Source organism: Aquarana catesbeiana, linkage group LG05 (assembly GCF_042186555.1).
Source record: "Aquarana catesbeiana isolate 2022-GZ linkage group LG05, ASM4218655v1, whole genome shotgun sequence".
NCBI classification, from domain to species: Eukaryota; Metazoa; Chordata; class Amphibia; order Anura; family Ranidae; genus Aquarana; species Aquarana catesbeiana.
The window spans coordinates 570790466-570803455 of NC_133328.1; the positions used below are offsets into that span (position 1 = coordinate 570790466).

At 43.1% G+C, this 12990-nt stretch overlaps 1 protein-coding gene across 1 annotated transcript in view; it reads right to left on the reverse strand.

Annotated features, from left to right (window-relative positions):
- Nucleotides 1-5923: 5923 nt before the first annotated feature.
- The window catches only part of GDF6 (growth differentiation factor 6), a 62115-nt gene continuing 55048 nt past the window's right edge, over nucleotides 5924-12990 (reverse strand). Inside the window, exon 2 of the mRNA XM_073631999.1 lies at nucleotides 5924-8171. Within this exon, the coding sequence (XP_073488100.1) occupies nucleotides 7300-8171 (872 nt within the window). The 3' untranslated portion in view covers nucleotides 5924-7299. The remainder of the gene's footprint in view (nucleotides 8172-12990) is intronic.

Below are 12990 nucleotides of genomic sequence, written 5' to 3' on the forward strand. Positions count from 1 at the left end.
TTTACCCACCTCCCAGTACCTCCCCTTTTAGAGAATACCGAACTAAGCATCATTATGTGGTGCTTACTAATTTGTATAGAATTTAATAATGATAACAGTAAAATTGATCCCCTGCAGCTGGCAACAATAGACCCCCTCATCAACAATAGACCCCCCTGCAACAAAATACCCCATCCAGAAACAATAGATCCCCCCACACACAACAATAGACACCCCTGAAACAAAATATCCCATCCAGCAGCAATAGATCCCCCCCCCCCCAGCAGCAGTTGACCATTCAGCAACAATAGTTTCCCACAAGCAACAATAGATCACCCAGCAGCCTGGATCCATAAACCCTCCAGCATCCATTGCCATTACACACATATAATGCTGGACATGCCAGGACTGTGTTTTCCCCCGCTTTCTCCCTTAAAAAAAGCCCTGCCTCTAATCATTGCCCTGTATGATCTGGAGGACTGCTGGGGATTGAATTGTCAGTAGTAGTTCATGCCACATGCAGTCTGGGCTGTGACCTTCCGGGCAGATTCCTACAAAGAGTGACAGAGTATAGCGGGACACTTGCTGATCGCCTCCTTCATTCAAAAAAATATCTGGTATAATTTTCAGTGAATACAAGATGTTCTGTGATTGGACAAGATATAAAAGATGGATGTCCATCACAGAAAGTTTTATGCCGCGTACACACGGTCGGACTTTTCGTCTACAAAAGTCCAACGGACGCTGACGGACTAAAGCTGGCTGGTAATCCGATCGTGTGTGGGCTTCTCCGGACTTTCAACTGACTTTTTTAGCCTCAAATCCGACGGACTTTAGATTTGAAACATGCTTCAAATCTTTACGTCGTAAGTACGACGGACCCCGAAATCCGCTCGTCTGTGTGCTAGTCCGACGGACAAAAACCCACGCTAGGGCAGCTATTGGCTACTGGCTATGAACTTCCTTATTTTAGTCCGGTGTACGTCATCACGTACGAATCCGTCAGACTTTTGTGTGGTCGTGTGTAGGCAAGTCCGTTCGTAAGAAAGTCTGCCGCAAGTCCGCCGAAGGTACGTCGGAAGTATGTCGGACAGGCTGTCGGACTTTTGTAGACGAAAAGTCCGACCGTGTGTACGCGGCATTAGAGTTTCTCTGAAAAGAATACAAGGCATTTTTGAATGGAGGAGGTGAAGAGTGAGTGACCTGCTATACTTACTGTAAGAGACAAGAAATCACTTCAGCACTACCCAGAAGATCGCAGCTCAGACTGTATGTGGAATGGGCAATCCTTGACCATTTGAGCATACCCAGCAGCCCTCCTGATGTTACAGAGCAATCATTAGAGGTAACTATGCTGGCCCAATCTAACTTTTAAAAATCAATTTCTCCTGGAATTCAGCTTTGAAGGATGAGTTCACTTTTATTGTACTTGCTTATCTGCCCCTTCCCACTTACCTCTGGCTTACTGCCCTACCTACCTACAGAAGGGATACCTCACTGGTCAATAGGAATGTGTGAGAGGCTGGAGGTAGCTAGTAAGCTTTGACACTTTCAGAAAGCTTTGCCTGCAAAAGCGACTTGCAATGTGGTTGTAAAGGCAGAAGCAGAGTCCCTATAATTACCATTTGCCAATCATTGTTCAGTAGGTACTAATAAACATACAGAAAATGTACAGATTCATCATCATCTTTCAATGCCTAGAGCCCTAAATCTGCAGGGAACCAGACTGGATTGGTTGGTTCTGGTAATTTAAATAGTATATGGGATTCCATAAATCATTGGGATTTAGAGGGTATGGGTGATACATGTGAACATTTCAGGGTATAGTTGAGATACGACAGTTTCCAGGTGGTACGTGGTAAACATATACAGTGGAAGCTTGGATTACAAGCATAATCCGTTCCAAGAGAATGCTTGTAATCCAAAGCACTCGCATATCAAAGCGAGTTTCCCCATAGAAGTCAATGAAAGCAAAGATAATTATTTCCTGCATTGACTTCTATTGCATGCAATACCGCATGTGGCCAGAGGTGGGGGGTGCCGGAGAGCCTCAGAAATACTCGGGGACAGCTCGGGAACGGAGTATTTCTGAGTGATTCAGAGTATTTCCGAACAGCTCCGAACCGAGTGTCACCGGCGCCCCCGAACCCCTGGCCAAATGCGGTACTGCACACCCCATTAGCTTGAATTCTGCTCGTTCTGCAAGACAACACTCGCAAACCAAGTCAGGATTTTTTTTTTAAAAGTTGCTCGTCTTTCAAAACGCTTGTTAACCACGTTACTCTTTAACCAAGGTTCCACTGTATTGTAATTAAGTGATTATGCTGGAACACACTGGTATATGGAAATTGTAGCTGTGGCTACAAAATACTCACCTAGCAGCTCTCATCATCTACAGATGCATTCAGAACAATTAAAAACCTGACAAGAAGCAACACATTGAAGATTTCACTTAGGACGCAATGGGAGGGATTTACTAAAACTTGAGAGTGCAAAATCTGGTGCAACTCTGTATAGAAACCCAATAGTTTCCAGGTTTTATTGCCAAAGTTTAATTGAACAAGCTGATGATAGAAGCTGATTGGCTACCATGCCCAGCTGCATCAGATTCCAAGTGCTCCAGTCTTAGTAAATCCCCCCCCAATCTATACTTTAAGTGCCTCTAAAGGTCTAATGGAGTTCTTTGTAAAAATACAGCATATGATAATCACAAGGCTGAAATTTTCATTGTCCATTCCAATAACAAATTGCCACAGCTGGGCTACAATGTCCCAAAAAACATCATTTAAAAAATGTTGGCTGGTTACAGTGGTACCCTAAATGCCAGTTGGTCGTTTTAATCTCACCAGTCAAATACAGATAATGACATTCTAGCTGTCACCAAGGAAGAATGTGAGTGCTCTCTGGGTGTAATGCAGACAGTTCTCATTAAACCGCTACCAGCTCTTAAAAGCAATGAAAAAAACACATGTGGACAAGCTCTTTGTCATACTGTAAGTCATATATTGCTTTGAAGATCTTTTAAACTGAAATTTTGATTCCACCAAACCGGTAATTAGCATTTTGCACAAATCTCTCAACTTTTTTCTTTTGCCTGAGGCTCTCATAGGCTAATAATCTTCCAGGAATGTCAAAAAACAAGGAGCACGCTTTTAGTATCCATGGGAAAAGCTTGTATTGTTTTACGCAAAGTGGCTTGGTGTAGATTACAGTGACTATAAGATAAGTGCAGTAACCTGTAGCAACTTTGTTAAGTGTATCTAAAGCCAAGAATTAAATATATTGCAGCTTACCAGTTTTTAAATGTGGTGGCTGCATTTTTTTTTTACTTTTTTTTTAAGGCTTTGTTTTCTTTATTTTCACCTGGTGATCCTGCCAGTAACATGCTTCCTGTCCTAATATGACAATGCTTACTATACCATCTACAGAGGAGCAGTGTTGTCACCTACTCACTACTAACTGCTAATTTGGACTACAGGAAACCTCCACCTTTTCACATCTCCATGATATGAGGGATCTGTTATGTAGTTCACAGAGGTGAACTGGGCAGGGCTGATAACACTGCATGGGATTTCAGTACAGCAGAAGCAGAGTTCACAGGATGATAACAGCTCACAGGATTTCTTGTAGGATAAACAGATAATTTCTTGCACTTATCCAACACATTTGCATTGATATATTCAACAAAACAAAGAGGAGCAAATAAGAGAAGCTTATTGTTCAGGTTTAAATACACTTTAGGTCAGATCAATAAAGAATTAAATATAACATGCCTTATGTATGACTTGTCAGAGACTCGTATGATGTGTATTAAAAAAAAAAAAAAAGTAATTCCACATCCCCATTCAAATATGTAATGAGACAAAGGGAAAAAACTGTTTCAAAAAGTGGGATTTTTGAGGCACATCATATTACATTAAAATACTACCACTTGCCAACCAAGCTTTTTCTGGAACTTTTTCTTTACAAGATAAATCAGTATTTTTTTCCAGAAAATTACTTATAACCTCTAAACATTATACGTTTTTTTTTTTTTTTTTTTTAGCAGAGACCCTAGGGAATAAAATGGCGATCATTGCCATATTTTATGTCACGCAGTATTTGCGCAGCAGTTTTGCAAATGCAATTTCTTTGGAAAAAATACACTTTAATGAGTTAAAGAAAAACAAAACACAATATTTACTCCATTTTTTTGTATAATATGAAAGATGATGTTACGCCAAGTAAGTAGATACCTAACATGTCACACTTTTAAAACTGCACACGCTCATGGAATGGGGACAAACTATGGTACCTAAAAATCTCCATAGGCAATGCTTTAAACACCATATGCCCTGTACACACGGTCGGACATTGATCAGACATTCCAACAACATAATCCTAGGATTTTTTCAGACGGATGTTGGGTCAAACTTGTCTTGCATACACACGGTCGCACAGTTGTCGGAAAATCCGATCATTCTGAACGAGGTGACGTAAAACACGTACATCGTGACTATAAACGGGACAGTAGCCAATAGCTTTCATCTCTTTATTTATTCTGAGCATGCGTGGCACTTTGTCCGTCGGATTTGTGTACACACGATCGGAATTTCCGACAACGGATTTTGTTGTCGGAAAATTTTATAGCCTGCTCTCAAACTTTGTGTGTCGTAAATTCCTATGGAAAATGTGTGATGGAGCCTACACACGGTCGGAATTTCTGACAACAAGGTCCTATCACACATTTTCCATCGGAAAATCCTATCGTGTGTACGGGGCATTAGAGTTAGAGAGGAGGTCTAACACTAGAAGTACTGCTCTCAATCTAGGCGATACCGCACATTTGTGGTTCAAATGCCATTTAGATATGCGCGCGTGACTTACTTACCTTATTTACTTATTTACTTTATTTACTTTAATTTACTATTTACTGTCCCTGTATTTTTTTTTATCACTTTTATTCCTATTACAAGGAATGTAAACATCTCTTGTAATAGAAATAAGGATGACAGGTCCTCTTTATGAAGAGATCAGGGGTCTCTTTACCTTTAAAGGCAAAAGATCAACAAAAATTTTTGGGGGGATCTTTTGCTTTAAAAAAAATACAATTATTTATTTCCAGCCTGGACCGGAAGTGACGTCATGACGTCTCTCCGGTCCTCCAAGGTCATAAAGTTGATAAAGCATCTTTGATTGCTTTTGGGAACAGACGGCCGCACCATCATATCGTTTCTCGGGCAAACGGGCGCAAATGGTAAGTCCGAGAAACAACAGCAAGCGGCAGGAGGGGGGACGTCCGCTCCTGCCACTTCGGAAACCCTTCCAGCCGCTCATGAGCCGCTCAGACCAGGTTCACGAGAAAGCTAGCCACCGGCTGCAAAAAATGATACCAGAGTTATGGCTGATATCTTCAGCCATAATCCCGGTAAAACACTTGCAAAATGCAACGTTACGTATATACGTATTGCTGTTGGCAAGTGGTTAAAGTCACATAGTTACATAGTAGGTGAGGTTGAAAAAAGACACAAGTCCATCAAGTCCAACCTATGTGTGTGATTATATGTCAGTATTACATTGTATATCCCTGTATGTTGTGGTCATTCAGGTGCTTATCTAATAGTTTCTTGAAGCTATCAATGCTCCCCGCTGAGACCACCGCCTGTGGAAGGGAATTCCACATCCTTGCCGCTCTTACAGTAAAGAACCCTCTACGTAGTTTAAGATTAAACCTCTTTTCTTCTAATTTTAATGAGTGGCCACGAGTCTTGGTAAACTCTCTTCTGCGAAAAAGTTTTATCCCTATTGAGGGGTCACCAGTCCGGTATTTGTAAATTGAAATCATATCCCCTCTCAAGCGTCTCTTCTCCAGAGAGAATAAGTTCAGTGCTCGCAACCTTTCCTCATAACTAAGATCCTCCAGACCCTTTATTAGCTTTGTTAACAAAGTCAACAAATATACTCTTCATTCTGTTGTTAAATGTCATAGAACAATACAAAACAGATATTAAAAGCATATTAGTGACTAAACAGTATATGATGTCACAAAATACTGATTTCTTGTGGCCCACCGTGTTTCATGGACATTATCCATTTCAACGGTGTATTTATTCATTCACAAAAACATCTGTACAAAAGTAATCAAAATTGTTGAAAATTATATATACATTATCCTGGTATAATTACGCGAAGGGTTTGAAAGGTTGGAAGGAGAGGCCTCGTATTTTGTGACATCATATACTGTTACGTCAATACTATGCTTTTAATATCTGTTTTGTATTGTTCTATGGCATTTTGTACAACAAAATGAAGAGTATTTTATGGAAGTTGACTGTAATAATTAAAAAAAAGTATTTTAATGTAATATGATGTGCCTTAAAAGTCCCACTTTTTGAAACAATTTTTTCTCTTTGTCCCGTCAGACACTCAATTCACCTTAATATCTCAGTTTTCACCCTTCCTTCTCTTTCAGCTGTGTGTCATTGTGTCTACTAAGTGACCTCTGCCTGTGAAGTGATGTGGATCATCCTTTGGATTACTTGCTACGATAAGGAAGGTAGTTGGGAAAAGAAAAACTTTTATTGGGGCTTGTATGCTTGTTGGCTGCTCTCATTACTCTCCGCATGCCAGCCCATGAAAAGAACAGACTATTACTCTCCTGTAATCTTAAATGGGCTCAGTTTGAACAGGTGCCTGCCACTGCATCTTGTGTACACTTCAAAAATCAACAGAAAGAAAAAGCAGCAACATAATCCTTTTCTAGCCAGACGTGACTCCCACCGCTAGATCTGGATGGTGTGGGTTCCATCAGATTTAATGGGGAGGGATAACAAAGTGCCACCATCAGACTCGCTTCCACCTCCTCCCGCCATCTTACAAGGAACATGAGACTATTGTAGAGAACTCACTGTGAACTCTAATCAGACAAATGACAACCAAAGCTCTAACCAAGTTCTCTTTTTTTTTTTTTTTTTCTTTTTTAGCTCAGTTTGAAAGATCAGCTAATAACCGCCTTCCATCTGGAGGATTTATAGAAAATATGACCTAATTAAAGGTGGTCGTGGCTTTCTTTGCTCACCCGTGGTTAGAAATGTGTAGCTTTATATGTAAAGTGTCTGTGAAAAGCACAGTGCACACCATGCAGTCACTGATCAGTGCCTTTCTTGCAGCGTATGATATATCCTGCTAGGGTAAAAGGAGGGGCCAGACGTATGTTACCACTTCTCCCCTGAAATTTTACACAACTCGGTCCTGGACCAGCCCGCTCTTGTCCCTTAGTTCTTTTTGTGTTTTCCATCCTATCAATTCCGATAAGACTGAGAGTCACCAAACTAGCATCTGCTACCTGCAACCACAGGACTCTACCACCATATCCTCATATTGTTTGTAGACCACGTTATTACCAGCGTCAATGTAAAGAATGCTGATAGGAGTCAATTTGGTAGGGACGCAACAGCTAGGAGGAGTAGATCCTGGGTCCATAGAGTTCATTAAGGTCTGGATAATTGCATGGTTGGTGGGTTCTAGATGAGACCTTAAAGGAAAATCACAGACTCCCTCGCAGTGATATGCTTCATATTCTAAGGGAGCTATAATCCAATCATCCCAGCCCAATTCCTTAAAGTTCACATGGAGCGGCTTTTTGCTACATCTAAGTCGAGATTTCCTTCCGTGACGTTTTCCATGACGACTATTAAAAGTTGTCCTTCTTTTTCTCTTGGTTTTAAATTGAAATCTGGCCTCTTTTTCCAGCCCCTTGGAAGAATGAACCTGCTCCTTTAGCTCATTATAAAGGTTCTTCTTCTTGGATTTGGTGAATACCACCAGAAGCGCCTTCTCCTGTTGCGATCTGGGTTTTCTAGCCAAACCTAAACTTTTTAGGTTCACCTCAAGCCCCGAGGTGGCTGAGATGGCTTTTAACTCCAAGCAAAGCTGCTTTCTGATTCTTAAGTCATCCAGGCTTTTCCACACGTCAAAGACTTCCCATCCTGGCACAGTAGTTTCCCGCAGGTCCAGTGTGATGGAATCCCATGGGGTTTTGGATGAGCAAGGCAAAATCTGCAGGTGGTACAGCCCCAAGGGGGCTTTTGCCAGCTCCATGGGAGTTTTACGAAAGATCCTTAGCTCAGCTCCCACTAGTACTTCTTTGTCTGACAAAGTTGATACATCAAACAAATACCTCTGTCTTCTAGCAGGAGAATGGGAGAGATCGTCTGCAAGATAAAAGGAAAAAAATGCTGTCAGTTTCACTTAACAGTCTGGAACGTGTCCTGTCTACCTGTTGTAACTACTAGGAACTTCAAGGCTCTTCATCTAATTATCACTAAATATAGTTCAGTCATCTTACTGTATCAAAGACCATGCTTGTATCACAAAGTCTTGTAGAACACAATAAAAAAGTGTTAATAATTAATAATGAGCTAAAGGAACAAAGGTTTCCACAGCACCATAAACCCTGGCTTCAGAACTGCTATGGAACTACAAGGCCTTGAGCAGCATGCTGGGACTTGTAGTGCCATGAAAGAATTAGCCTAATATTTTATGGCAGTTGTGAAGAAAATATAACATTTTTGGAGCCTTATATGCAGCCACCATCTGTTCTAGAGACTGCCTAAAATATTTACAGCTTTATTTATAAATTACATAAGAAACAGATGCTTCAGCCATGAATCGTTAACCTGTTAGTGATAAACATAAAAGTGCACCTGTACCTAAACTAAGGACATTAAACTATTTGCATATTCTTAATAAGCAGTAAAATAGCTTCAAGTGATTCTAAAGGAAAGAATAAAAAAGAAAAACTTTATATTTACCTGCTCTGTGCAGTGGTTTTGCACAAAGCAGCCGTGTCCTCTACGTTTTGGATTCCCCGTTGGTAGTTCTGGCTCCTCCCCCCTGCCAAGTGCCCCCAATAGCAAGCCTCTTGTCCATTCACACACACAGAGTACGGCTCAGCCCTGCCCCCTGCTCTCTCCTCATTGGTTCAGTGGCTCTGATTGACAGCAGCAGGAGACGATTTCTCCCGCTGCTGTGTGAGCCAATGAGGGGAGAGAGAGTCGGGAGAGCCGCTGCTCTCAATGCACATCACTGGATCGAGATGGGGCTCAGGTAACTATAAAGGGGGACTGGGAGGGAGCTGCATCCAGAAGGTTTTTTAACTTAAGGCATAGAATGCCTTAAGGTAAAAAAAAAAAACCTTGAGCCTTAAGCCATCCCAGACCTCCCTAACTGTTTTTAATGTGAAGTTATTCCTTCTCAAAGATCACAAGAAAGACTCTAGAGCCTGGTGTCAGTCAGTATTTACCTTTCATGCAGATGTTCTGGCAGTCCATGTTTGACACATAATTACACAGATTGAAAATGCATCCTTATGGGTGACCGGTGTAAGCAGATGTGTGTATGCCTATATCTACCCACATCTGGGTCCATTCATTTTTGGTGGTCCTAGTGCAATAAGTTTGCATCTAGGTCTACTTTTTACTGACCAGACTGGATTTACGAGGATATAGGATGCACCTCCACTTATATTTGGCCACCCATAGGGATCACATGGGTCTACTTTTGCTCTATTACACCATGGAGGAAAAATTGTAATTAATACGGGTGTCATATATATCATATCCTTTTTCCATTCTGATTCAACACGGAGTTGTAAAGGCAGATTTTTTTTTTTATCCTAATGCATTCTATGCATTAAGATAAAAAAAAACCTTTTGTGTGTAGCAGCCACCCCAGCACCCCCCTAAATACTTACCTGAGCCCCATCTCTCTTCTACAAGGTCCACAAATGTCTAAGCCATCCGGGACACTCCTCCTGATTGGCTGAGACACAGCAGCAGCACCATTGGCTCCCGTGGCTGTAAATTAAAGTCAGTCAGCTAATCAGGGGAGAAAGGGGGTGGGTCCAGGTCGGGGGCTCCATGTCTGAATGGACACACGAAGCTGTGACTCGGCTTGGGTGACCCCATAGAAAGCTGCTGACTTGGGGGCACTCGATAGGAGGGAGGGGCCAGGAGCAGCAAAAAGGGACCCGAGAAGAGGAGGATCCGGGCTGCTCTGTGCAAAACCAACTGCACAAAGGGGGCAAGTATAACATGTTTGTTATTTTTTTTTTTTTTTTTTAAACTGGATTTTACAATCACTTTAAGGATGTGGCACGTTACAAAAATCGGATTGGCCACATCTTTGGTGTGGTTTGTGGCAAAACATGTGTTTTATAGGGAAGAATGGTAACACACAAAACACATGTAAAACATGTCTAAAACACTCAGCTCTTCACTCCTGAAATGTACCAAAATGCACAGGTATGACTAGGGCTTAAAGAATATGTAAACCCAACATTTCATATTCCTAATATGTGCCTGCTGTACCATGTACTTGTATGAAAAGTATCCTGTTCTCTTTGTGTTGCTTCCTTTGTGTGAAATCCCTGGTGTTCCTGACAGTCCCTCTGCTTTCCTATTAAAAACTGACCACACTAAGCAGAGGGACACACTGTGGTCAGTTCTCTGGCTATGATGGGAACTCAGACTGCTCTTCTCCAATGATCAGACTTGTTCTGACACGCGCCCCTCCCTTCCCTGCACAGCCTTTCACTGGGAAGCTCAGTGTGCTGATGTTTCTTCTCCCCCAGCTCTTATGCAGCTGAGGACAGAGAGCATGTGATCACTTTTAACCACTTCAGCCTGGAAGGTTTTATTCTCTTAATGACCAGGCCATTTTTTACGATACGGCACTGCGTTACTGCAGCTGACAATTGCAACACTGTACACAAATAAAATAGAGCTTTCTTTTAGTGGTATTTGATCACCTCTGCGGTTTTTATTTTTGCGCTATAAACAAAAAAAAATGTACATTTTGAAAAAAACACAATATTTTTTATTTTCTGCTATAAAACATTCTCAATAAAAAAAAAAAATAAAAATCTAATTTCTTCATCAATTTAGGCCAATATGTATTCTGCTACATATTTTTGGTAAAAAAAAAACCCCAACCAACGTATATTAATTGGTTTGCGCAAAAGCTATAGTGTCTACAAAATATGGGATAGATTTATGGCATTGTTATAATTTATTTATTTTTTACTAGTAATGGCGGTGGGACTGCAACATTGCAGCAGACAGATCGGACACCTAACTGACATTATTGACACTTTATTGGGAACCAGGGACATTATTACATTGAACAGTGCTAAAAATATGCACTAACACAGTATAAATGACACTGGCAGGGAAGGGGTTAACATCAGGGGCGATCAAGGGGTTAACTGTGCTCCCTGGGTGTTTTCTAACTGTATGGGGATGGGCTGCCTGGGATAACACAGAGATCGGTCTTCCTGCATAGCAGAAAGACAAGATCTCAGTGTAATCTCCTGTCAGAACAGAGATCTGCCTTGTTTACTTCAGCATATCCCCGTTCCGTCTCTGCAGGGAATGATTGCGGGCGGCCAGCGGACATCGAGTCCTCCAGACCTGCTGATTGGCTCCCCTGCTGGCCAATCAGCACGCAAAGAAGCTAATGCATGAACCATCGTACCGGTATGGCAATTCATGCAGCCGAGCCAACTTGCCGCAGTATAACTGCGGAGGGTGGTCGGCAACTGGTTAAAAAATGTAAAAAAATTTTATAATGCTTTTTATATCTATACACAAATGTTTTGCCTTTCATTTCTATTGAAAGGCAAAACCTAAATCTAAATCAGAGAGGGTGTGCGGACATGGTACAGGAGAGGGTGAGAGGGTGCGGACATGGTACAGGAGAGGGTGCAGACATGGTACAGGAGAGGGCGCACACATGGTGCAGGAGAGGGTGCAGACATGGTACAGGAGAGGGCGCACACATGGTACAGGAGAGGGCGCACACATGGTACAGGAGAGGGTGCAGACATGGTACAGGAGAGGGTGCAGGCATGGTACAGGAGAGGGTGCAGACATGGTACAGGAGAGGGTGCAGACATGGTACAGGAGAGGGTGCAGACATGGTACAGGAGAGGGTGCAGGCATGGTACAGGAGAGGGTGCAGACATGGTACAGGAGAGGGTGCAGGCATGGTACAGGAGAGGGTGCAGACATGTTACAGGAGAGGGTGCAGACATGGTACAGGAGAGGGTGCAGGCATGGTACAGGAGAGGGTGCAGGCATGGAACAGGAGAGGGTGCAGACATGGTACAGGAGAGGGTGCAGGCATGGTACAGGAGAGGGTGCAGACATGGTACAGGAGAGGGTGCAGGCATGGTACAGGAGAGGGTGCAGGCATGGTACAGGAGAGGGTGCAGACATGGTACAGGAGAGGGTGCAGACATGGTACAGGAGAGGGCGCACACATGGTACAGGAGAGGGCGCAGGCATGGTACAGGAGAGGGTGCAGACATGGTACAGGAGAGGGTGCAGGCATGGTACAGGAGAGGGTGCAGACATGTTACAGGAGAGGGTGCAGACATGGTACAGGAGAGGGTGCAGGCATGGTACAGGAGAGGGTGCAGGCATGGTACAGGAGAGGGTGCAGACATGGTACAGGAGAGGGTGCAGGCATGGTACAGGAGAGGGTGCAGGCATGGTACAGGAGAGGGTGCAGACATGGTACAGGAGAGGGTGCAGGCATGGTACAGGAGAGGGTGCAGGCATGGTACAGGAGAGGGTGCAGACATGGTACAGGAGAGGGTGCAGGCATGGTACAGGAGAGGGTGCAGGCATGGTACAGGAGAGGGTGCAGACATGGTACAGGAGAGGGTGCAGGCATGGTACAGGAGAGGGTGCAGGCATGGTACAGGAGAGGGTGCAGACATGGTACAGGAGAGGGTGCAGGCATGGTACAGGAGAGGGTGCAGACATGCCTGCAGCATCTCCCCCTGATGGCTGTCAGCTCACTAAGAGGGGGGTGGACGGCAGCTCTGTGGTGCCCACGGGATCTCCCTCCAGCTAGCAGGTCTCTTCCCTGTGTACAGAGGGGAGGGGCCTCCGACATGAACAGCTAACCGGCATCAGTGTACAAGTTAATTGCTCTTCTAGTACACTAAAGAGAGAAGCCGATTAA